The sequence below is a fragment of the Bactrocera neohumeralis genome, chromosome 4 (assembly GCF_024586455.1).
Source record: "Bactrocera neohumeralis isolate Rockhampton chromosome 4, APGP_CSIRO_Bneo_wtdbg2-racon-allhic-juicebox.fasta_v2, whole genome shotgun sequence".
Classification (NCBI taxonomy): Eukaryota; Metazoa; Arthropoda; class Insecta; order Diptera; family Tephritidae; genus Bactrocera; species Bactrocera neohumeralis.
This window is the reverse complement of record NC_065921.1, coordinates 40,917,714-40,944,984: the sequence shown is the minus strand read 5'-3', so window position 1 is coordinate 40,944,984 and position 27,271 is coordinate 40,917,714. Positions and strand designations below refer to the sequence as shown.

At 38.5% G+C, this 27,271-nt stretch overlaps 1 protein-coding gene across 1 annotated transcript in view; it reads left to right on the top strand.

The window, feature by feature from the left end:
* The window catches only part of LOC126756212 (nuclear pore membrane glycoprotein 210), a 128,901-nt gene that overhangs the window by 84,560 nt on the left and 17,070 nt on the right, over positions 1-27,271 (top strand). The window contains exons 22-23 of the mRNA XM_050469092.1: positions 13,238-13,379; positions 18,938-18,988. Of these exons, the coding sequence (XP_050325049.1) occupies positions 13,238-13,379; positions 18,938-18,988 (193 nt within the window). The remainder of the gene's footprint in view (positions 1-13,237; positions 13,380-18,937; positions 18,989-27,271) is intronic.

Below are 27,271 nucleotides of genomic sequence, written 5' to 3'. Positions count from 1 at the left end.
AAAATACAAATATGTTGCAAGGAATTCATGTCAAGTGTTGGACAGTCGATTTACCAGCATGATTTATTGATCATAAGTAATGAAGAGAAATACAAAATAAATATGTACTTGCAATAGAAATGAAATCACTTCGCATTATATTACTGTGTTGCTGTTGCACGACGGCATGTTGTTGTTGCTGCTGTTGTTTTTGTAGTTGTCAGTGTTTTTGTAGTTGTTGCAGTTGCACTATGTGTGTTGGCATAGCCTTTCATCACTTGTGAAAATATTGCTGCAGCAATTGTTGTGCGCTCGTTTATTATGTTGCCGTTATAAAAATGTGAGTAGCAAGCAAAAACAACAAAAGCAAGAATGTTAAATGCAGCAACAAATAACATACATAAATATAACTAACAATTTGACAGCAGCGCGAGTATCACGAAATACGGCACACAATCAGGCGCTTTATATGTATTCATATACATATGTACATATAAGTATATTAGGGTGTCCACAATTTTGATTTGATTTTATTCCCTGCACAGCATATATCAGGAAGTATGTAACACCTAGAAGGAAACCTATGAAATATATATCGATATGTATAAGAGATCAGCATGGCGTCCGTCTGTCTGTCAACTTTTCTCTCTAAGATTTTTAATGATTTTTTATCATATAAATATTATATTAAAAGTTATACGCAGCTACATCGACTGAGCAGGGCATTCATACAAGTGATTAACATTCTGCATTGCTCATACGACATGGTGTACTATATGAAATCAGTACATTTAGGGGTTGAATCCTTTGTTTAAGACAAAAACGGAAGCTTCACCGGCCGTTAGTAAAAAAAATATCAACTTTGTAAATAACAGCCACCCGAATATGAATATGTATATATTCACACTCACCCACACGAAAGTACATGCATCGTTGTGTCTTGCTAAGAAATCGAGCAAATAAAAAATTCAAGCAAAATAATCGCGAACGGAAGCGGAAAAACAAAGGCTTGACAAGCGAACAAAGTATATACAATTACATGCACACACACACACACACACACTTGCATATATGCAATCCTTGCGCGCACGACAACAGCAAGTAGACGTATATCCTCCGAGTATGCAATGCCATTAAGTTGTCGCTTCGTTTATTTTATAAAAACACTGCAGTCGCTGCGAGCGCGACGCGAATTGAAGGGAATTTGTATGTGTGTGTGTGTTTGTGTTTTCATATCAATACAACTATAATGCCAGCAACTGCAAATGGAACTTGAAATTTCGAAACGATTTTGAGTGCATAAATGTTTATCTTTTTTCTATTCCTTCTACCCTTCTTTCTTTCTTTCTTATTTTGGCTTTTGTGACATTACCCAGTGAACAGTAAAAAACGAATTTCGGAATTTTGTTCAAAAATTATTAAATATTTATTGTAACCAATTTTTTTTTATTGGCTGCTAAGTTAAAATTAAATTGTCGGTCTTTAAAAAAGTCAATGGAGAAGTTCAAAAATTAGCAATTCTGTAGAAATGTTTGCTTATTTAGTAGCTGCTAGTTTCAGTCGATGTAATTATGAAAAATGAGCTTTGTAAACTCCTTTTTGTCTTTTTTTGTTTCTTTTGAACCAATCATTCCAACATAAGCTTCTACTAGTGTTGTTAATCTTGGTGCAAAGAAATGGAAAATAATTAGAACGATTTCTAAGATTTTGGAAAGTTTTAATTTTTAGTCCAACCATGAAGAAGTTCCGTCTGAAGAATAACAAAGTGGCGGAGGCCGATGGATTGCCGAGCCGAGCTATTCAAACATGGGAACGAAGAATTGATAAGGAGCATGTATGAGCTTATTTGTAGAATATGGTCGGATGAAAGCACGCCGAACGATTGGAATTTAAGTGTGCTTTGCCCAATCCACAAAAAGGGAAATTCCAGAAACTGCACTAACTATCGTGGAATGAGCCTCATCAACAATTTATATATAAGCAGCTGCTTTTGAGCCGCAATGTCTGAAATTGGTATCCCTGATAAACTAATGCGGCTGTGTAAAGTGACGTTGAGTAATACCAAAAGCTTCATCAGAATTGGGAAGGACCTCCCCGAGCCATTCTATACCAAACGAGGAATAGGGAAGATAGAATCTTCTTTAGAGTGTACAGCTGTTGGCGTGCGCCGATGATATTGATATCATAGGTCTCAACACCCCCGCCGTTAGTTCAGCTTTCTCTAGACTGGATAAGGAAGTGGAGCAAATGGGTCTGGTAGTGAACCAGGACAAAATGAAATAACTCCTGCCATCAAAGAAACACTATATGGTGCAAAGACATGGACAACATCAGTTGAGTCGGCGTTACGAGTTTTCGAGAGAAATATTTACAAGCGTTTTTCCACGCTTTGGAGGGGGTCATCGTGTGCATTCCACTTTGATGATTGCGAATTGGACTTCGAAGTGAAATGATACAGCCACGTTTCATCCACTGTCAAATTGACGCAAAAACTCGAATTAATTGCGCTTGAACATATCTAAACACTTCTACGAACAATCAACTCGCCGTTGCTTTTGGTCAAAAGTGAGCTTTAGAGTGTCTGCCGTATCGCAAAACATCAATTTACGGTCATCCCAAATTATTTTGTGGATCTTTTTGATGTTTTAGTCGGTAATCATCTCTTTCGGGCGTCAACTGTGTTCACCGCCTTCGGTGCTCATTTCGCCACGCCTAAACTTAGCATACCACTTTTAAACGGAGGATATCTCTGGTGCTGAGTCCATATAATGTTGTTCAAATTAATATACGCGTCGTCTAAAAGCTATGTGGATTTATTTCTAGTAGCGTGATCTATGTATCAAGCCGGAGACTTTTCAATTGATCTGTTATTAAGCTTAGAACGATGTTTGTGATACCCAAAAGGAAACTTCGGAGACACTATAATGTATAATGTATATATATATACATATATATACTATATAGTATATAATGAACTGAGTCAATTTAGTTTGTATGGCAAAACTGAACGTTCAAAATCAAGTCCTTGTATGTAAAACTGTTTATTTGTTGAGATGCCTTAACGAAATTTTTGTCCAAGAAAACTCTACAATCCCCGAAAAATTCTTTCAGATCGGACCTCTGTACCGTACAGCTGCCATACAAACTGAACAATCAATATCAAGTTCTTGTACGGAATCTTTTTTTTTGTGAGGGGCATTACAGTTTCGGTGCAACCCACGTTAACGTTTTCTTTTTATAAAGATGTTTCTTTATCTCAAATTAAAATTGTTTTGAATTTTTCTGTAATTTTGCTGATGATACTTAATTTTCCGACTGAATAGAATGATATTTGTTTAATTAATTAAACCCTTGTTCCATAGGTCCGAACTATAGTTACATGATTTCCATGAACTCTCCTAGGCAAGCCTTAGTTTACCGCTACAAAAATACAACAATAGTATAGTTAAAAAAACCCAAAAAATGTAAAAATTTACTGAATTTCTTTAAAAATTTTTAAAATATTTAAAAGCTAATATTCTTGCTATAATATTTCTGGTTTTCCGAAGTTTTCGCTTTCGGGGCTACTAAGTGTTTTTAAGAATGTTCGTATGTAAGTACATAAGTACTTGCTGTTGTTGTAATGTACTGACAGCAATGCCAACATTAACTGCGACAGCAATGCTTTGGCGAACAAGCAGCGAACGAGCACAAATCACCCAATCACAAATGCAACAACAAACACATTTAAGCCAAAAACAGTGCATCGTTTATTGCTTTACTATCGCTGCAATCGCTGCGACGCTTCAATTATGCCACTTACCGCCATTTTGCTTGTTTTCCCTCCACACGACTACTTAACGGTATAAGCTTGGGTGGGTGTGTAACATACAAATACAAGTAGGGAAGCATGTGTGAGCTTCTGCTGTTGTTAACTTGTGAGGGGAGAGAGCGAGCTTCGAATGGTTGGCAACGCTGGCTTCTAGCTATCGAAATATTGATAGCGGAATCCGCAAAAAATTAGGGGTACAATAACACTTACCCGCCAAACAACCGAATCTACACGGTCGTACATAAAAAAAAGCTAACAAAAATCCAGAAAAAAAGACTCGCATGAAATCATGTTGCCACATTTCGTTGCAAGCTATGTGCGTGTCAGTGGAGCTGCAGTTGTGCTACGTTCTTACTTCTACTTCTTCCCACTGCTTACATTTACTAGTTGTTCGGGTACGTGCAAATAGCGGAAAATAACGGAAATTGTTGCAAATTGAAAAAAGTGGAGCTATACATCAGCGGCACCGGGAGCGTGAGTTTGGAATGGCGCCTGGTTGCGCGGCATTGACAGCATTGCCGTTAGCACGACATACTGAGCTCGTTGCCACGCTTTCCCCTCGTGAATTTAGGACGAAGTGAAAAGTCAAATTAATACAAACGTTCGGCAGCGATAAGCGGCATGCATACGGCTCCGCGCTAAGCACCAGCTTCCAGCTTCAGCCTTAGTCGTTGGTTCGCCGGAACTCGCCGCGATTGTCTGATGGTTTTGCCAATTTCGGCAGGAATTCGTGGAACATGAGGATTAGCAGACACTGCGCGCAACTGTGACTGGAGCTTCCTTCGCCCGCTTGGCTTATCAACGAAAAATGGCATAAATACTTTTAGCTGAATTGCTTGGCGGTGGTTGTTGTTGTGTTGAGCTGCTTCTTTGCGCCAAAGATGCTTTCGCTGGGAAGTTTGCAAGTGGAATGCATTGCTACCTGTGCTGAAGCATTTTCCGCTCGTGCTCCAATTACAGTAACATACCGTTATACATATGCCATGCTTCATGCCTCATGATCTCGGGTTTTCATTCGAACGCTTGTATTACGGTACACTACTTATCCGCTATTTGCATCTCGGCGCATTTGCTATTGACATTGAGCAGGAAAATCAACAGTTACATACCTCAGGCTTCCAAGCGCAACAGTGTGCAGCAGCCATTGAATAAGTGCTTGAAGTGGTGATTGCGTTTCCTTTGGTGAAAAGGTCTGTGCGTATAATATGCAACTTCCATAACCCTCTGTTAGTAAGATAGCTTAGTTTTACGATGTTCATTCCCCATTTCTGTTTGGCTGTTAGAGTTAGAGAAGAGGAAATCAAAAGTATGCGTTAATGTAACACTAATTCCACTAGTTAAGTATACAAAATGTTCAAGGGCTTATCCTCTCGGATTCAACGTTATGGATTTTCATAAATAAGCCGGACTATGACCAATATTAAGCTATTTCTGTACTCTCAAGCAACCATTACTCTTCCAATTCCCAATACGTACAAATATATATAATTTTTCGAACGATTTTTTTAGTGTTTTTGAAGAGTTTGGGCTACTTGGGCTGCTCATCCGTCGCATATTTACAAAGCGCCTAGAGCCAGCCACAAATTTATTGAGCCAGCTAATATTTACTCCTGTCAATTCGCGGGGTTCGTAGAAAGTCTGGCAACCAAGCTGCTTCAATCATAATCTGGCAAAAGCTAGACAGTGAAGGCGAAAGTATCTAGATGTTGCCATCTCATATTCTTTCCTGCAATTTTGACAAGTTGCGTCCTGTAAAATCTTTAGCCTCACCGTGTAAGTGCCAGCTAAGACACCTATCAGCCATTTTATTGGATCTTTTACGCTCAGAAGGCTTTCGCAACTCCACCAATGCGGGTCGTTGACCAACGCTTACTGAACTCGCGCAAGGTCCATAGATCCAGGGCCCGAGGTGTTCCCACCCTAATGGAATTTGGGTAAGAGTGCCCTTTGTAGCGAGCTCATCGTCTTTACGGTTCCCGATGATTTCGCTGTGGTAACGTGGAAGTAGCTTAATAACCTAGTGAGGTCAAGCAGCCTTTGACTAGCTTTAAGCTCACTGTCAGCTAGCGAGTTATTTTTAAAGCAGCAGTTTTTTCCCGATGACATTTTCCACTTTGCGTAATAATAATACTGCTCATACTGAAGCCGTATACCGTATTTACTCCATCATAAAAACTAAATTGACTAACTAGCCACAGTGGAACCAATGTGAATGGCAAAGCTGATGAGTTTTTAAGGAAAAGTATTTATGGGAAATGGTGGGAGAATGGGAAAAGTCTAAGCCCCGCTGACTTGTTTACTATTAGTTGTCTGAGCTTCATTTGAGTATATTAAGCACTTGGTAAGTACCAGCAGTTCTTTCGGTCGGAGCTATATCGTCTAATAAGCCAATCACACAAGCAGGGTTCCCATATCCGTTTCCGATTTTAACCGCCCATTGTGCAAGATTAAAAATTCAAATGTCGAAGTTGCATGAAAGATCACAATCATCTCAACACTTCCTTGACTCTCTCACTTGTGAGAGATTTAAGCTCACACACTTCGGATCTCAAAATGTCTGTCCTCGACGTGACCAAAATGAAGTAGAACCCCTGCTGTGTCAATATAGAAACTCCAGCGTCTGGAGTTTGGATCTGTTCGGTGTCTTGTCTTTGACAATCCAATTATGAATGTGGTTCAACCACGCATATCAGATCAGTATGCATATCCTGAATGGCTCATCTGACATTTCCATATCTTAGTTTTTCGATCACTCACTTCCTGTCTCAAAGACTGCTTATGTGGAAAATATATAATTGGCCTTACATGGCTGCTTAGTACTTAATATCAAATCTGGACTATAGAAACCAGTTTTAGCTGCTAAGTTCATGGTTACATGGATCCCAAGCCGAGCATTTTATAATTGAGGCTGTGTTGGTGTTTGATTACGTCGGATATAGAATCCAAATATTCATATAAGACACTTTTATAAGGCCCAGTCTGGTTACCAACTCGGCGACAAATAGTTTTCGTTGGAAAAATTTGAAGTTTTCGAAAAACCTTCCTTATTTCTAAGGGGTCTTCATCAGTTGTTTTCAAACCTCGAGTTTATTGCAAGTCCGACCATTCGGTATTAAAGCTAATGCGAGGTTTTAACAATCCTGTTCATTATTGCGTGTAGTTTCGCCGCTTTAACTCACTGTGCCGTGGTCTCACCGCCAAGGTGCTACTAATGAAAAATTCACACAATTCAACAGCAATGTAAATTGTGCAAAATTGAAAAAGTAATCATCATTCAACGGAAGCGTAACCGGAAGAATCCTAACAAATTCGCTGTCGTGGAAGAACAATATCGGCTTAAAGCAATACCTACTTTATGTACGAAGCGTTTCCATACTAAATAGCTAAATTGCGTGCTGTGTTGTCTTGTTGTGCTTAAACAAGTATCGCAAAGTAAATAAGTAGCTCGCATTGCAACAATCAAACTGAATCCTTGCCCGACCACACCCCTTTTGTATTTCACACAATGCTCGCAAAACAATACCTGTCCAATTTACATAACACCCTGTTGCGCTGGCCACACCATGAAGGCTGATGGCTGTCCGTTCTTAAATATTGCGGCTAATTTAATTCGGTGCCTTCACATTTGCGCGGTAGAGGTAATGTAAATGGAAGCTTGAAATTAGATTATAATGAAGAATTATTGCAAGTACTCACTGAGCTCACGAGGCGTGCTCTTTAAGCTGCTCACTTCAGCGTTGGAGTGTCTGTGGTCAGTGTGGCACGGTGAGTAAGTAAGTGAGCGAATGAGTGGTTCACTCGAGCTGTTTATGTTTCTGAATTGATTTTGAGCAGTGTGGGAGTAAATACTGGCAGAAAAAACGTTTTAGACTTTATTTCAAATACACTAAATATTTTAAAAGTATCCGAGGATTGGGTTGACGCTGATTGGAGAGTGAGAAAACCTATTACGACAGATCGGTTGCAATTTTATGTAAGAAATTTCGAAATTTTAAAGTTTAGCTGAACTTCATCTTTCGAACTGCTCCTACCTAATATATTAAGATCGAAGCGCGCCAGTAGCCTGGTCCTTTTCCACCTTCCTCTGCTTCCCCCAGCGTGTACTGGGTCGAATACTTTTAGAGCTTTAGTGTTTTCGTCCATTTCGGCATGACCTAGCCATTGTAGCCTTGTCTCTTAATTCACTGAACTATATCCATGTCGTAGTATATCTCCAACTCATCGCTCGCCGTTGCCACTGCGCATTAGATCTTGTCATTGTCTATGCCTCGGCGCCATATAACAGGACGAGGATGATGAGTAACTTGTAGAATTTGGTCTTTGTTTATCGAAAGAGGCCTTTACTTCTCAATTGCCTATTCAGTCGGAAGTAGCACTTGTAGGCATAAGATATTCTGCGTTGAGTTTTGAGGCTGACCTTGTTGTTGATGCTGATTCCAACAGACAAAATTATCCACGACTTCAAAGTTATGACTGTAAACAGTGACGTAGCCAAGTCGCGTATACGTCTACTGTTTGATGAAAGGATATATAGTATTTCGTCTTGCTCTCGTTCGTTTGCTATCGAACGGCTCGGAAAGGTCATTCCCGATCCTTACGTAGCTTTTGGTATTGCTCAACGTCAATTTATTCAAGCGGGGACACCAAATTCAGACAAAACGGCATAAAGATGGTTTCTTTTCGTGTTGTCAAACAGTGCATGGTGAATATCTAGTCAGTTGTTGCTTTTCCATGCATAAAGCCACAATCAGTTTGTTGATGGTGGTGTTTTTCACACAGTACGCTCGGTAGAATCGTTTATGCGATGTTGAAGAGGCTTATCTCACGGTAGTTGGCGCAGATTGTGGGATATCCCTTTTTGTGGATTGGGCAGAGCACACTTAAACTCCAATCGTCGGGCATGCTTTTGACCTACCATATTCTACAAAGAAGCTGATGCATGTTCTTTATCAGTTCTACTCTGGTGTATTTGAATTGGAAGACCCCTTTGGAACGGGATTCTAGATCCGAGTACGGCAAAATATACACATTACGCTTGGTGTGTTGTATTACTGTAACCAGTTGAGCTAAACCACGGTACAAAAGCCTATGTGACTTCCGAAAAGTGAGCTTATCTTCTTTTTTCTTTCTTTCGAAAGCATAAGTTCGATGTCAGTTTCTACAATGCTTTCTTGTCACGACCTTTCATCATGTGCCATTCGAATTTCTCATCATATATGAAATAAAAATTTATGGTTATGCTTGAAGAATACTAGCTTTCTAAAGGTATACCCTGTTTAGGGTATACCCTGTTTAGGGTATACCCTGTTTAGGGTATACCCTGTTTAGGGTATAATACTTTTTTATTTTTCACAAATCACTCATGTTTTAGTAAAAACATACGCATTGAAAGTCCCCACCTGTTAGGTTTGCTTTAAGCCTCCCAGTGTTTTGTTTTTTTTTTTTTGTTTGCTTTAAGTTGCTTACTTCTGTCGCGCTTTCATTATGCTTGCATTTTTATATTTTTCAAACTTTTTGCTTTCATTTTCCATATTCTCATTGATTCAAATGCCCTCTAATGCGATTAACTCTGTCTGTTTCACACTTGTGACCTCCCCCTTCCTCATTACTCACTTTTGTCTCACAGCTATTAAGCTGTCTGGCTTTCCTAATTTTTCTTCAGCCCAAATAATCAAGCACAAGCAGACAAACAACAAGAGGATAGGGAAGAGATAAAAATAAAAATAAATAAATTAGATTTCAATAAAGCTTTCTTTAATTGCGGCTCTGATTTGATTGGCAGCAGTTTATATTTCAAGCGGCTGCCCTTCGAAAGTCAATTACAAGTAAATTTTTCGAGTATTTCTCTCTCTCTTTGGGCAGTTTGATGTCCATGTCCACACTCATAAATTGTCCCAATTTGTTTGTAAACAATTTATTTTTATTATCTCCTTTTGGCCATTTCTTATTCAACCTCAAGTTATTCAAATTTAATTTTTATTGTCTTCAGCAAGCGATATTTCGCCCAGAGCCTTTGGTTGCTTCGATTGTTCTCCACTCATTTGCCGAGATTAATTTAATCCGCGGACGCTTACTTTTTCCACCACATTGTTTTGTTAATTTGAGGTTAATTTTGTTGGAATTAATGCGTTTTTGTTATATTTAGCGGATCTTTTTGTTGCTTAAGGGGCATCGCATTGATTAGCGATCATTTGTCTCTTTAATTACCTTGAGCGGTGGGTTGGTCAACTGGCCTCGGGTCGAGGTGCCCGTTAAATGTGTACAATTCTATTTGCTTAAAAATTATTTCAAGGTGAAAGTTTTGTATGTGAATCACAGCGTTGGCTTTTACAAAAGTGGCGTAATTAGTTGGGTTATTTACTTGAATCGCTAAATAACAGTTGATTAACAGTTTTAGAGACCGTCCAGCGAAGTACTTGTTTCCTTACATGTAAATTTCAACACATTTTGTAAGCGTTGAGGTATTTGCCTAAACTTCAAAATACTTCTAATGTCTTGTTCAGCTAAGTTTTGTCCTCCAAATACAAACTCCTCAACTCATTAGTACACCTTGGAACAGCAGAGATGTTTCAACCTCAAAGTCTTCGACAATTGAGGATATTTTCATCTTACTCTTCTGCATACAACTTGCGTCCGCATAAATCTCTACTGGACAATGTTCAGTAAGAACTCTTTATGATTACGATTGATGAACTTTGCTAAGGGCAATCAATTTTTATACACTGAACAGGGTATATTAAGATATCCTTTTGAAATTTTGCAAACAAGAAGCTGCCCATTTGTCGGAACGGCCGATATCGGACCACTATAACATATAGCTGTCATATAAACTGAACGATCGGAATCAGGTTCTTGTATGGAAAACTTTCACATTTGACAATGTATCTTCACCAAATTTGGTATAGATTATTTTCTAAGGCAACAATGTAATCTCCGAAGAAATTGTTCAGATCGGTTAACTATAGCATATAGCTACCATACAAACTGAACGATCGGAATCAAGTTCTTGTATGGAAAACTTTCACATTTAACAATGTATCTTCACCAAATTTGGTATAGATTATTTTCTAAGGCAACAATGTAATCTCCGAAGAAATTGTTCAGATCGGTTAACTATAGCATATAGCTACCATACAAACTGAACGATCGGAATCAAGTTCTTGTATGGAAAACTTTCACATTTGACAATGTATCTTCACCAAATTTGGTATAGATTACTTTCTAAGGCAACAATGTAATCTCCGAAGAAATTGTTTAGATCAATTAACTATAGCATATAGCTGCCATACAAACTAAATGATCGGAATCAGGTTCTTGTATGGAAAACTTTCACATTTGACAATGTATCTTCACCAAATTTGGTATAGATTATTTTCTAAGGCAACAATGTAATCTCCGAAGAAATTGTTCAGATCGGTTAACTATAGCATATAGCTTCCATACAAACTGAACACATAGTTACTAAAGGAAATGCACCCGTGAAGGGTATATTAGCTTCGGTGCAGCCGAAGTTAACGTTTTTTCTTGTTTATGTTCTGGTCGTCAACCGGTCTAGTGCGAGAAAGCACTTGAATGTGAGCGAATGTCCCCTCTTGCTAGTTCATCGGATTTACAGTTTCTAGCGATTTTGCTATGACCAAGACAGCCAAACGAGTCTGATGATGAAGTAGCTTGATGCAGATTCTAATGAGAACAGACATTCCTTGGCTAACTTTGAGCACACAGAGAATGTGAATGCTCAATTCCCTGAAAAAGGTTACACTTCTTAGCAGTAAGTCTACAGCAATCTTAACAGCAGCCACTTCTGCCCGAAAAGCACTACAGTAGTGCGGTAGCCCAAAGCTAAGTTATAGAAAACTCTTCTTCCCAATTTCCATCCTAATTTCGACCATCCATGAAAAAGCTCACTGCGCCTCTTCTCAAGTGACTCTTCTTCATTCACATATTCCTCTTCGGTATGTGAGCAGAGAAAAAGCCGTCACGAGTAGCAGGGATACAAGTTTACCGGAATGCAATTGAAGGAGGAGAGAGTTTCATAGTGCCCTTGTTCGGACCTCTTCATATGCTCAGCTTCACAGAGTCTTAGAGCGCACTTCTGCCTTCAATATCCACGACTGCTTTGTGCTGAATGGCAATTAGTGCTATTGTTGATATAGTCCTTAGTACTCCAGTTATGCCACAATCGTTCTGACATTCTAAAGACATCTTGAAAAAATAACGTGAGCAATGAGTCCACACTCTGAGAAATCAATGAAAACGAACTTGAAATTGTCTCTTCTGCGAGTTTTCCTGTTCTAAAACCTCATTATAAAAGTCTCCAAAAGAAATCGCCGATACTGGGAGCTCTTTTGAAGTATAACATCAATCGTACTACAAAAATTACATCGAAAAGTCGGAAGATCGTGATCGTGAATAGAGAGATTTTTGTCAGAAAATCTAGACTTTTGGACAATAAGCAGGGTGTTTCACTGACATTTGGTTAGAACGTTCCCTCGAACCTTCTTAACCACGAGTATGCTAGGTAAGAGATGAAATCGTTGCATATGCTGTTGCAATTGTTGAGCAATCGCTCAATAATTTTGACGAATACCGCCGAGTTGGCACTCCTTGTCACGACAGAGGAAAGAGCAGAAAAGATCTGCATGGCAGCTATGTGCTATAGTGATCCGATCTAAAAAAAATATTCGGATAGTGTAACATTTCTGGGGCAATAATTCATGTCGAACTTTGTGAAGATATTTTGTGAAATAAAAAATTTTTCCGTACAGAATTTGATTCTGAGCGTTCAGTCTGTATGGTAGCTATATGCTATTATGATCCCGGTCAAATGAGCAGCTTTTTAAAAAGAAAATGAAAAGTGCAAAAATTAAGTGCGATACCTCAAAATCTGAGGGATTAGTTTGTTCATATATAGACAAACAGACAGACTGACATTCGGACATTGCTTAATCAACTCAGCTTGTCACGCCGATAATTTATATATATATTTTATTGAGTCTCCGACCTTTCCTTCCTGGTGTTACAAATTTTGTGGCAAACCTTTACCCTATTTAGAGTATAAAAACCGTCGGTCTCATTTTTCAACCTCTGTCTTGTCTCAAATATCTTCTATAAAACTATCAATAAGTACAAAAGTAAATGAGAAAGTAAAACTAATCCCTTCTTTAAATTGCACTGGTATTGATATATTATATTAGTCTTTTTAGCAAAATATCACTTACTTATACTATACACGTAGTACAATCATCAAAGCTAAAATAATTTGACTATGAAAATCGTTTTCCACTATTTTCTGCTTAAACCCCGATAAAACTACAACTTTACTTTTTATTCTACAAATTTCTTATTTCCGCTTTTCTCATGTATATTTTAATTGTATCCCCACTTGCTGTACTTTTGCCCTGTCAATGCCTGTATAATCAATACTTTTACTCTCTTCTCTTCCAGATCCCCATACTGGGCGCCAACACGTTGCTGCAAACTTGCTCCGCACAACCGTTTAGCAATTCATCATCGTTTTTCGTGAAGGTTGTGTCGAATATTGGGCTCATCGTCACAGCGCTGGTCGCGCTGGGATTCACTGTTTGGTGTAAGTTTCACTAATGCCCGGTTCGCCGAGCACTATACTCAGTTAGATACATACATACTTAGCCACTTACTTAGCGTTTATACGCCTTTTTCGTTTTAGTAGCAAAAGTTCAGAGTTTTCTTTGAGAACTTTCGGTTTAAGTTTCAGTTTTTCTTCCACCTACTTGTAGCTAAATTATTTTACATTTTCCATTGAACGTTGTTCTGCGGCGTTTTTGGTGCGGCAGCAAGTGAAAAGTTTTAGAAATTGGCACTTTAGCAATAAATTAGTTTGCAAAGATATACACGGGTATAGATTGGATGGTATAATGCCGAGGGCAGGGTGTGCATAGATATATCCTTGTGATTACAGATATTTTAAGGTGTTTTATGTAAGTCAATTGTCTTATACATAGCTCTTGCTTGCAGCCGATGCGTTTTGAAAATGTTCTTACATATATGTATGTATAATATTATAATTATTTACTTATGGCATGATAATTTTCAAATATATATCATTAAGTGATTGCGACAATATCTAATGTTGGGTGCAGGCAATCGGAACACATATTATATTATTTATTCCCTCTATTTCTTCTATTTGACCCTAGCCTAATACTGTGAAATTACCTCGCCCTTAAGCTTATTGTATATATGGTAAATATTTACAGTTTGGTTTCCGAGCATTCTAAAGGAAAGATGCTGACTGCGAGGACTAGAAGCTATATTTCTTGTTTTGGCTATTAGAGAAAGCTAGGCAAAAATGGGCTTTGAAGAATCCAACATTCATTATTCGACGATATCGTGAATGGATTATAATGAATATAGTATAGCGAATATTATATTAAAATCACCCCCAAATAAGATATAAAGGGGCATCCATTCCGAGGTTCCCTACTTTTTTTTTAAAGAAAAAACTCAGAAACTTCAAATTTAATGGGAAATGTTTATTATCATTCGAAAGAACATTCTGTTGCATTTATTTGATGTAGATTATCTCTTTAAAATGTTGGGCGTGGCTACGACTCAGATAGTCCATCCGTCGAGTCCAATTTTCGAAAACTCTTTCGAGCATTTCGACTGGTAACCGCCGAAAGACCTGAATTGAAGCGGAATTGTCCGCATAGACTTTAGACTTTACATATTCCCACACGAAAAATTCTGACGATGTGATATCACATGATCTTGTTCGCCGAGATCACGAGTTTCAATTTCAGGCATCAAATAGTCGGTTATCACGGCGTCGCCATTAATGTTTACTTTCTCACCGACATCATTTTTGAAGAAATATCAATTGATGATTCCATTGGCCCACAAGCCAAACACCAAACCGTTGTTTTTTCTAGATGAAATGGCAGCACTTTAATCTTTTCAGGTTGCTCTTCGTCTCCGATGCGACAATTTTGCTTGTTTACATCTAAATTGAGCTAGAAATGGGCCTCATCGCTAAACAAAATTTGGCTCGGAAACGTCGGATCTTCTTGGAACTTTTCATAGAGCGGAGCGATGTCAGTTGGGAAGGTCGAGAGGCTGCAGTTCTTACACAGGCTGTGTTTTGTACGCTTTCAATTTAATATCTCGACGTAAAATGCTAAGTCCATAAGTCCGTCCGAGTCCGGCGCCGAATCGACTCTCCACGGTTTTCGTGCACACCTTAGCTAGGGCTGCTATATTTTCCTCATTACGTGGTTTATTCGGTCGAATATTATCCAATAATGAATACTGGGTCTCAAGATGTGTGATGATGCTGCGAATAGTATGCTCAGTAGGCCGATTATGTTGACTCTAACTTGAGCAAAGCTCGCGAAACACATTGATGAAATGTCAAACAATACTGAACAAAAATAACATGACAAAAAAAACTTATTGACAAAAAGTACCTCTACTTGGATCACCTGTCAATAAGTTTTTATATGTAAATCCTTCGTGCTTTGATTTTTCCGAAATTTAGTTGATTTGATTAACATAGCAGACAGCACCAGGAGTAGCGTTCTCCACAGACTTGTCACTAAATAGTTTAAGACTCAAAATTCTTTCGATGTTTTCAAAACCGTTTTATTGTTTTTGCCTCCAGCTCGATTTATCTCAACGGACCTTCATCAGGGTTTGTCATATTTGTTCACCGAAGTTGCAGGATTAAGTTTTTCTGTTGTTGCAGCTTATCACGTGACATTCAGTGTGCGGCATATGCTTACCTCTAACCGGTTTCGAACGTGTAATTTCTGTTTCGTTGTTTGTTATTTTTGTTTTGCCTTTGAATGCGACCGCCATCAAAACACTTATCGCCATCAGAAATGCGCGTCGCAGGTAAATTGCACCAACTGTCGATAAGCATTTTGACAGTCCAAAGCTTTACTGTTATTATCAGTAGTGGTCGCAGACTTAGTGGCATGCAACAGCCTGCTGGCTGTCGACACTTTAAGCCGCGCAAAAATTGCAACTTACTCGACCGAGTATTAGAGCTGTGCGCCAGTGGCTGTGGATAGTTGGAAGTGGAGTGGAAGGGATAGAGTATGAAGAGCAACCGGCAAGGGCCGCGTGGTGGGCGTAACTTTTAGTTGGTGGGCAAGAGATAGTCAACTGTGCATTTACTGCCTGCCACGAGACCGCTTTATCGCTGCAGTTGTTGTTGTAGTTGTCTTTTTTACCTAAACACTCCGGCTTTGGCTGCGTAACCAATTAACTTGGCGCTTGTAGTGCTCAAGTACATAACGAGATTCTATGTTTTCTAAAACTCCTCGCTGTTTTCGCATTTTAAATATTAGCGTCCCTACACATATGCGTACATATGTATGTGTGCGTGTGTGAGTAATGTACACAACACAGCATTTGAGTGAACTAAATTCATGGCATTACAAACACATATACCGGCAGCCATACCGTTAGGCCCACACGCCCGCCATGTGTACTCGGTCCAAAAATATTTCCTAAAACTGATAAACAACTTTGCCATGTTGACGCCCAACGAACAGGCACAAAACAATACACAGAACATGGAAACGCACCGGCAGCGCCAACACAATGGTTGGGTCTCTTATGTGCTCCGTTTACGCTTTTGGTGTACACCTGTGGCTGCAGCAGCCGGGATTTCTACGTCGCTCCACTAAATCCAGTTGTAACAACAAACATTTGTTGTCTACCTCAATCGCCTGGGCATTTCCAGTCAAATGCCGTCAGTGTTGATCTTTTGTCTCGAATGTGTAGGGGCGACTTTTTCTTTTGCTGGATGGTTTAATGTGGAGCTTTTTAAACTTTCAAGTTGAATGTTTGTCATTGCCTTTATATAATTAATATCGTCTGTAAGCTTATAACCCACTGATTTCAATACCCCAATATTTTAAAAATAAACGACCCCACAGTTGTGTGATAAGTACTGTTCCTCTTGAATAATAGCCCTTTTAAATAATTTTAGATATTATTTTTAATTTTTGGATATCTGGAGTCTACTACAAAACTCTGATGATATCATAGCATGAGAGCTCAATAGTTCTTCAAAGCTGATAAAGCGTTCATCCAGCTTCTAGTTATTTGAGAGAAATTGAATGTTTCTTATGAATTTTGCTGTAATTGAGTTAATTGGAATTACGGACTAATCTGAACGTTAGGTTAAGTTTTATGTTAGTTTTCGGATAGTAGAATCTTCAGTTATTTACTGACATTTTGTCATGCTTTTAGTCTATCTCGACAGAAGTCGTAAACTGTTTAGTGACAAACCTTTGGGGAACGCTAATTCTTGTGCCCCTGCTATGTTCCCCAAACGAACCAAAGTTCGGAATGGTCAAAGCATGAAACATTTTCAAATAAAACCAGATTTAGTTATATTAGTCTATGAGCCACGCATAGACTATTTTTGGTCTTTTGCGGTATCAGAAAGAGTTCAGTTATTAAGTAGGTCCATGAGAAGTAGTAATCTTTTAGGAAGTCTGGGCTTGACGCGTAATTTAACAGACTCTGTGGCCTCACTATCGTTACCTACTCCAGTGCATCCTACCGTGGGGACCCCAGTAATCCCAAATGCGAGACAAGTGTACAAGAGACCTATTGTTTCCTTGGAGCTTCGCTCTAGACATTTCCTACAGTTTTTTCTATCATACTCATTCTGCGGGAATGTGTTGTTACCAGACAGTGACCAGTTAGTACTCCGATCATGTTCCTACAGTCTCTTCTATCTAGTGCTAATAGGAATTTTGTGTACTTCCGATCTACCATGTTGCATATGACTTTTGCAGTTTTGCACCCAGACAGCTTGTTCTATTGGGTTTAGATTTTCTTTACCAAGCTTCCCTTCAGATCCTCATATAGACAATGCATAGGTTTCCCAATTTTGATCACAGTTTTGGGTTCTTCTTCTCAAGACATTTCTAGCCGATATGCGAATCGAGGTTACTGCCTTGATTGCTGCTTTCCTGCAGGTGCATTAGAGGCCAGCTCCGCGATTTTCGCAATAACAAGGACCTCAGCTTGAAATATGCTGCAGTGGTCCGGCAACTTAAAAGGTTGCCTTATGCCTAACTCTGGACAGTAAATTCCCGCACCACCTCCATCGTCCATTTTCGAGCGATTAATAAATTACATCAGGACCACTGTACTTATCTCCGTGGAATCAACCCCGCAACACATACATATACTCCACTTTGACAACAAACAGCTTGTTGTTTGGGTTCAACAGCGCTTTTTTGTACAAATTTTGTTACGCTTGATGAGTTTTCGATTTTCAACACCATTTGTGTTCCTTTTAACAACCTGAACAGGGTGTCGTCGGAAACCCTACATAATAAAAATACAAATATATAAATTATCAGCTTCACAAGCTAGAGCCATGTCTGTCTATCTGTCCGCCCGTATGAATAGATGCGAACTAGGCCCTCATACTTCGACATATTGATCTAAAATTTTGCACCCGTCCCTTTGTTACTAAGAAGCTGCTCATTTGTCGCAATAGCCGATATCGGACATCTATGTATAGCAATAGTTGCCCTACGAAGTGATCGCTCCAACTCAAGTCCATCTATGGAAAACTTTTTTATTTGATAAAGTTTCGTCATTAATATATTGAGGTATCGCTACAATATCCGAACATACTGTTCAGATCGGACCACTATAACATATAGCTGCCATATAAACTGACCGATCAAAATCAGGAAAAAATCTTTTTGTACCCTTTTATGCTATAAAAAATGCACCTGTCAAGGGTATTAGAGTTTCGGCGCAGCCGAAGTTAACGTTTTGTCTTGTTTTGTTTTAATGTCGTTTTTTGTTTGTTTTGTGTTTTTAATTTCATTCCAATTGGTTTGTTTCTCTACTTGTTAGCCACCTGGTCTGTGTGTGCTTTCCCGCAAGCGTCCAACGCCATAAAGCTCGCGCTAACACTTCGCAGAATTGGCTCTATAGTTCTTTTCATTTTTTCAATTTTTTTGTTTTTGAATTTTCAATACAAACACGAACACACAGCCACTGAAAATTGCCAGCAGATGTTTGCTTTCTATATCCTTGTTATTTTCTGGGTTGATTAATTGCATTTCCTATTCTTACACACATACTCACTTTCCTCACCGTCTCTCTCTCTCTTTCTCGTTGCAGTGTATGTATTCCTGAGTCCACAGCAGAGCACAACGGAAATCAACGCTGACGGTAAGTTTAATTAATAATTTTCAATGGTGGTTTCCCCTTGTGGCTGCCTCTTTGGTTAGCTGGCTGCACTTGTGCTTGGCGCCGCTCCAATCCGAGCAGATTTTTGCTACCTACCGTAAACAATTTTTGGCAGATTTGTTTAGTTACTTAGTCTCGTTTTTGTTGTTGGTGTTCTGATGTGTTTAGATTTATTTTAAATCAATTAGTGCACATGTTTTAGAAAAAGGCTTCGTCCAACGCGGTGACTTTGTCCGCAAAGTTTGGCAAGCTTAAAAATTTATATTGAAGAATATTGTGTTTTTGGCGCTTCAATGCCGCATATTATTTGCGAAATATTAATTAGTGGCATGCGGCTTTTCAAGTGCGCTGGAATTCTTTTAACTTATACTTTTGAAATAATAATAATATCGAATTGCATTATTTTGTCCCATATGACGAAAAGAGATTTAAAATGGTTTTTGTTTTTTTTTGTAATCCCAAAATTTGTATTAAAAATAATTTTTAAATTTTTAGTCCCAAATGCGTGGTTGAAAAAAATTGTAATCCGAAAAACACGATTGAAAAAAATTGTTATCCCAAAAACCGAATTAATGCCAACATCTTGGATTAAAAATTTAGTTCCAAAATCGGAATTAAAAATTGAAAAATTGTATTCTTACTCCAAGATGGAGAAATTACAAGTATTTATTTACCTTAATGCTTATTAGTCGGTTTTCAATGCTTATTATTAGGTTTCAAACAAAAATAAAATAGCTCGAAATATAAATTTCTTACGTTTACCTAAGCTGAAAAATATTTCCGTATACTTAAAAAGACTTGAACCTGCTTTAGAAGCTTAAAAAAAATCGATTTTTTTGTTTTTGCTTAAATCTCTTTAAAAATAATCTAAGAATATGTCCCCAAAGTTATAGATGGGAATTCGAAATATTTTCGAAGCTGGAAGGGAAATAGGGACCGAGCGTCTAACAGATACATATACATATGTATAAGCGCTTGGGCAAAAAGCAAAAACTTTGACGCGCGATTTCTCGGTTTTTAATTTTTACGATTAATTGGCGGGAAGGATAAAAAGAAAACTAAACGTCGTATGAAATTGGGGCAAAGTTTATTATCTTTGGCATTAAATTATCTTCTATTTAAAAAATTAGAAAAGTCAAGTTTGAGCATATTTTTAAACAACAGTAAAATTTTTTTTGGTCAAAAACCACTTTTTTTTCAATTTATAAAAAACTTGTAAAATTGTAAATTTTTGTTTGGGATTTTTTTAGTTTAACTAGAAGATAAATAATTAAAAAATATAAATCTCTTTGAATTTTTTATTTCCGACAGAAATTGCGGCTAGTATCCTGCCCGCCGTCCGACAAATGCACATGCGAGATGCATCGGGCAATTTCTTCCCAAAGGCAGAATATCAAAGATTTCGTATCCAAAATTTTCCTATCCAAAATTTATGAATGATGTTCAAACATATAACTATAAACCGTAGAAATTTCGCTTTAATCAATTATTTCTTTCCCTCCCAAAAAACTCCTAAAAAAATCGAATTTTTTAAGCCTCTAAAGCAGGCTCCCCCCTTAACGCTGACATTCACAATATTCATGTGTTCTGCTTGTTAAGAGTCCCCACATAATCGAACTATGTACCTCTGTGCTATGTGCATGTGATGACAATACCTACCTTCCACCTAACAGTGGTTAGATAACAGTTGCTTGCAATTGATTTACGAAACATTATATTAGGTCCCAAATCTACAAATCAGTCTAAATACTTTTGACAATATATAAAAAATTCTCATATAACAATTATGGTAAAGTTCCTTGAACAATAGGTATATCACCTATCTAAATAAATATATATCGATTGTCTAGTGGGCTGATCCCCATTTAATCTACTGTTACAAGGTTTTATCATAGGGACGCTACAAAAGCAAATCGATGGGGACAGCAAAGGACGCCATATTTTTCCCGCTCTTTTGATATTTCTCTTTAGTTTTAAAGATTAAAATTATGAAAATTTACTAAAAATTAAAATTTGTCGGAGCCAGTGGCCTCAACTTTAAGAGCACTACGTCCTAATTATGGTTGTCATAATCGTTTTTCAGATCAATAATTGAGTGTTTAGTGGAAAAATTTGAATACACATGCACAGTACAAAAGTTCCCCTGCCAGTGAGACAAAGAAGTGCCCGTAGTGTTGAGAATATTGCTGCCGCTAGCGCATCAATTGAGGGAGACCCAAATCAGTCTCTTACATGTCGTTCTCAAGTGCTGGACATCTCTGTGACATCGTTGTGGCTAATTTTGCGAAAAGATCTTGGCATACATCCTTACAGGATCAAATTTATGCAAGAGCCGCTTGACCACCGGAATCGTCGTATGTTTGTGAATTAGGTTGAGCAACAACTTGAAAATTATCCGGTAATGAGGCTCATTTCTGTCTGAATGGCTTCGCAGAAAAGCAAAATTTGTGTTATTGGTAAGGTAGCAATCCACATGAGTCAGCATTGCATCTTGAAGAAACTATAGTTTGGTGCGGTTTATTGGCCGGGGGGGTCATTGAGCCGTACTTCTTCCGTGATAATCAAGACCGTTACTCTGAATGGGAATCGTCACCGCTGAATGACAGCGACTTGGACTTGGACAATATGTGGTTCCAGCAGGACGGCGGCACAATCGATTTATTGAAAACGAATTTTGGTGAACGTGTTTTCTCACGAAAAGGTCCACTCAATTGGCCGCCTCGGTCGTGCGATTTGACACCGCTTACACCGTACAACAGCTAATCTGTGGGGTGAGAAATTCCAAGTCAGGGTGATGGTACTAGGTTATAGAAAAAACTGACACACACGAACGCCAAACCCTTTGAGGGTTTTACTGTACTGACCAAGTCCATCACCCTGACTTGGAATTTCTCACCCCCCAGACAATAATCCCAAAAATGTTCCACAGTGTTATTTACATCAAGTCTATGGTCTATGTCAACAAGCCAGCGATGATTGATGAACATCGTACGAATATCGAACGTGAAATTGCAGCATTATCGGCCGATTTATGCTTGAAAACCGTCGAAATTTGGGTTCAGTGTCTGGACTTCTGCAAGCGTGCCCGTGGTGGTCATGCAAAAGAAATCGAGTTTCATTGTTAAAATATATTTGTTGTCCATGAATGAAGAGTGCTTCTTTGTCGTGCAAATTTGGTTTTCCTATTCTTTTCGGGCATCCTAGCCTCGTTCGCAGCCTACTGAGAAATTAACTATTTAATCAGGTATTTTCAACACTTGTATGAAACCTCCAAAATCTTCTCTGCTCTTTAAAAATATGTGTGTTTCAAAATGTTTCCGACGTGAAAAGTTCCTTTAGTCACACAGACTTGCGAAATTCTCGAACCTGGAGCACCCTCCTCTATGATAAGTTGTATTTTAGTACTTTCGAGGACTGCATTCATAAATTCCCATAATCGCCAAAACTTCAGCTTGACAGCGACAAAGTGAATGTTTTAATTGCATTCTTCATCATACTGCCTTCTCAAAGTGCTGCCGTATAACTATCAGCATTATTACGTAAGCGCTCCAGCTCCCTCATTAGTCACAATAATATAGACTCGCGCTAATAGTTATCTTCCAAACTATTTATTATCGCTTCTGAATTTGAAAAGAGAAGAGATCACAAAAATCACATACAAATTGTTACATTATTTAATTAATGACCTCTAACGAAAATTGCATCCGCTGTCGCTTCATTAAGAAGACGCTAAGAACTACGACCTACGAAGGCGGCGTCGCTGGGTGGTGTTAACTGCATTACCTGTCCGGTGTAATTTATTGTATTTATTGGACACGTGGCGTGCCCCGGGCTCAACGACGACGAACACAACTAATTCATCTGCTGTTGTTGTTGTTGCTGCGTACAAATTGTTAACGATAAAGCACGAGCGACAGCGACGCTGGATAAACGACTTGACAAACTATGCAAACGTTAGATTTTGTCGCTGTTGTGTGGATTGTATTATAGTTTGTTTGATAATTATAGTATATGACTATCCTTCGCCTTTCGTGGTGCACTATAATTCCTTACTACTTATGCAACTGAATATTTATTTATTTAAACAGTGGGCAGCAAGGGCTTCAAGGACGGCATAATAAAGCTGTCGACTAAATATGAACTGTTACTGTAACTGATGCCGCTACGCTACAACAACAGTAAAGGATTGTTCACTCTTTTTTACACTTACGCAACATATTATATAGGATAAAGTAGTTTCTTCTTGTTTTAACGGCTGTAAGACCCTAAAAGGATCACGGCCACGGAATCGTTGCAAATTTTGCAAAAGTATTTTGGAGAACATATTTTGTCATGGATATACTTGTAAGTGTATGAGTGGTACAAATCATTCAGTGAAGGTCGTGAGCTCATAAAGAACTTGTCTCATGCGAGTCGTCCATACATCTCTGTTAATGATGATTACATCGAAGAAGATAGAACTCAACATCTCTTGTGGATCGGCTCAACTTATTTTCGTTAATGTTATGGGTATGAAGCGTAACAATGCTAGACTCATACCAGAATACCTGAACCTTTTGCAAGTGTTGCCATCAGACAGTGACCAGTTAGTATTCCGACCTTGCTCCTCTAGTCTCTTCTATGGAGTGCTGATAAGAATTTTTTGTACTTCCGATCTACCGGTTTGCACATGATTTTGGAGTTTTGCACCCAGGTAGCTCGTTTCATCGGGTTTTGATTTTTTTCGGATGCTTCCGTCCAGATGGTCATATAGACAATGTATGGGTGTCCCAATGCAGATCTCGTTTTTGGTTCTTAGCCTAACGGGGTTATGCCTAACTCTGGACAGTATATTCGCCAACCAACTCCATCGTTCATTTTCGAGCCATCCATATAGATGTTTAGAGTCACGCCAGGCATCTTTTTCTATGTTTACTTTGAACCTTCCTTCCCAGTTGAAAAGTGGTGTAGTCGGTGTTCGCCAGCCGCCATTACCCACCGACCTATGCCCGAATGTTCTATATGTAAATTTAGTTACAAAACATTTCCAAATAATGTTGAAGGCACATGGGTTCAAAATTTATATTTTGGATGCGTTCAGTTATGTAAACCCGATTGCTAGGAAGAGTCCAAGTCTCAAATTAAGATATTATATATCAGGTTCGCATTAAGGCTAATTAAAATGTGAAAAATGGCAGTGACACCACTACTGTGGCATACAAGTTCATATTTAACAAAACAAATTTACTGAGTGGGTATACATTTTTTAGACTATATCTCCTTGGTATCCTCTCAACGCGATTTAAAAGTGTCAAAATTGGACAACAACCACGCCTACTTTTCAGAAAAAGTGAGATTGTACCGCTTGAGTCCTTTTGAAATCTTATTTAAGATCAATGAAAATATTGAGACCAAACCTAGTAAATATTGAATCAACTCTGATAAGCCAAAAAACATCCGTTTGAAGGGAGCTGAATTGAGAAGGCGAAACATCCTTCCCCAGGGTTGTGCGCAGGGTTTGGGACCCGCCCCGTAAAAAACACCTCCAATGAATGGAAGAAAACAGCCTCAGATGAGAGACCCCCTTTTGTTGAATTGAATCTAGTACTGCAGAAGCCTCCATCATTAAGGCTATAAAAATATAATCTATAATATATAATCTTCATATAAATTGCAACGAGAACTTAGTTGAATGCGAATTTAGGATTAATATGATGGAAATTGTTCATCATATTCCATCTCTCTAGTTGTCTTTAAACGATTTACCTCGGTCATAAATAGTTAAATATACTTAGGGGAGTTCACTTTTCACTTTTATTTGATCTGCGAAAGCATTGAGTCACATCTTGCACTTACTCCCTAGAAAGAACACCAACAATTTTTATGGAAACTCGGCAAATTTTTCAGAATATCGCTCCCGGCTTAAATCCACACAAATGGCGAAAGTTTTTCACACTTCCGCCGGTGCTTAGCACTTCCTTACTTTTGTTGTTGTGTTTGTAATTATCGCCTGCCTAGAAGCCTGTGAGTTTTTGTTTAGCTTCAATTTCCTTGTTGCTGGTTTTGCTGTTTGTTTTTATAGCGCCGGTGCTGGGCCAACATCGTAAATATTCACATGGCGTCAAGTGTCACTTTATCTCGATGATTAATTTCCAATTCAATGCTAGACTACCTGGAAGGCGCATTAGCATGAGTGGTAGCAGTGTTGGTGGTGTTGTAGTTGGTGAGGTAGCTCCTCTAAAGACGATTGTCGGTTGCTTGCCTAGCAGTAGTTGCTTTTGTTTATGCTGTTATACATAGTGTAGGGTGTGTGCGACAGACAGGACTCGGTTGCTTGTCCTTCGCCTGCGACTGTTACACAGGCGGACAGGGGGCAGCAATGCAGGTGGAAAGTTTTGCGAAATTAAGGTGTGCTAATGAATTTGCCGTAATTTGGTTGGCAGAAGAGCGGAGTGTGTTGTAGTTGTACTTAGACGGTCGTCGCTGGAAATTGCCAAGAAACCACTTACCTATCTGCTGGAGGTGGCTTTAAAAGTTAATTTTCTAGTTGTTGGCACTAATGCATCGAAAATTTGGCTATCTAAGCGCGCAAGTGTGTGTGTGTGTTTGTGTGCGAGTGTGTGTTTTGTGCAAATTAATTTTTCAAAGTAATGAGATTGTGTTAAAAGCACATTTTAAGGCTATAAGTGCAGATTGATTTCACAGTGCAAAGTAAACAAAATAAAGTTGGAGTTTGAGGGGAAATCAAAATGCAACTGAAGAACTAAACGGTGAATTTGATAACACGGCGCTTTATTATATTACCAAAGTTCTTGTCTCTAAGTAGGCCGCCGAAGTTTGACGGAAGTGGAAAAATATTTTTGGCTCGGTCGCTGGTGTGTTTACACAGTTCGCCAACCCAAAATATAAATTTAACAAGTAAGGAAGGGCTAAGTTCGGGTGTCACCGAACATTTTATACTCTCGCATGATAAAGTGATAATCGAGATTTCATTATCCGTAATTTACATATTTTTCAAATACCGTATTTGTGTAAAGTTTTATTCCGCTATCATCATTGGTTCCTAATGTATATATTATGACATCAGATGGAATTCAAAATAGCGTTATATTGGAAGAAGGCGTGGTTGTGAACCGATTTCACCCATATTTCGTACATGTCGTCAGGGTGTTAAGAAAATATTTTATACCGAATTTCATTGAAATCGGTCTAGTAGTTCCTGAGATATGGTTTTTGGTCCATAAGTGGGCGACGCCACACCCATTTTCAATTTTAAAACAAAAGCCTGGGTGTAGCTTCCTTCTGCCATTTCTTCCGTAAAATTTAGTGTTTCTGACGTTTTTTGTTAGTCGATTAACGCACTTTTAGTGATTTTCAACATAACCTTTGTATGGGAGGTGGGCGTGGTTATTATCCGATTTCTTCCATTTTTGAACTGTATAAGGAAATGCATGAAGGAAACGACTCTATAGAGTTTGGTTGACATAGCTATAGTAGTTTCCGAGATATGTACAAAAAACTTAGTAGGGGGCGGGGCCACGCCCACTTTTCCAAAAAAATTGCGTCCAAATATGCCCCCCTCCCTAATGCGATTCTTTGTGTCAAATTTCACTTTAATATCTTTATTTATGGCTTAGTTATGACACTTTATAGCTTTTCGGTTTCCGCCATTTTGTGGGCGTGGCAGTTGGCCGATTTTGCCCATCTTCGAACTTAACCTTCTTATGGAGCCAAGGAATACGTGTACCAAGTTTCATCATGATATCTCAATTTTTACTCAAGTTACGTCTTGCACGGGCGGACGGACGGACGGACGGACAGCAGACATCCGGATTTCAACTCTACTCGTCACCCGGATCACTTTGGTATATATAACCCTATATCTGACTCTTTTAGTTTTAGGACTTACAAACAACCGTTATGTGAACAAAACTATAATACTCTCCTTAGCAACTTTGTTGCGAGAGTATAAAAATTTAGGATGTGTTAGGACCAAAGGCGCTCTTAAAAAAGTAACATTTTTATGTTTTCTCTTTTCTTTCGAATCAGTTTCAATAATGCAATCTATATCTCTTTTAAAGCTTCGTTTCGTCTTCAAGACAAGATACGTTTCTCCTAGCGGAAATGTCAACACGAATGTCGCCAAGGGTGTTATATATGTCGATCTGTCCTTTATGAGTGAATACTTTAGCGAAAAAACAAACATTTTGCAACCTCCAGACTTTAATTACTTTAAGTAATTTAATTGAAGCCAAATTCTCTTGAGCACATAATGAGAGATCTTGA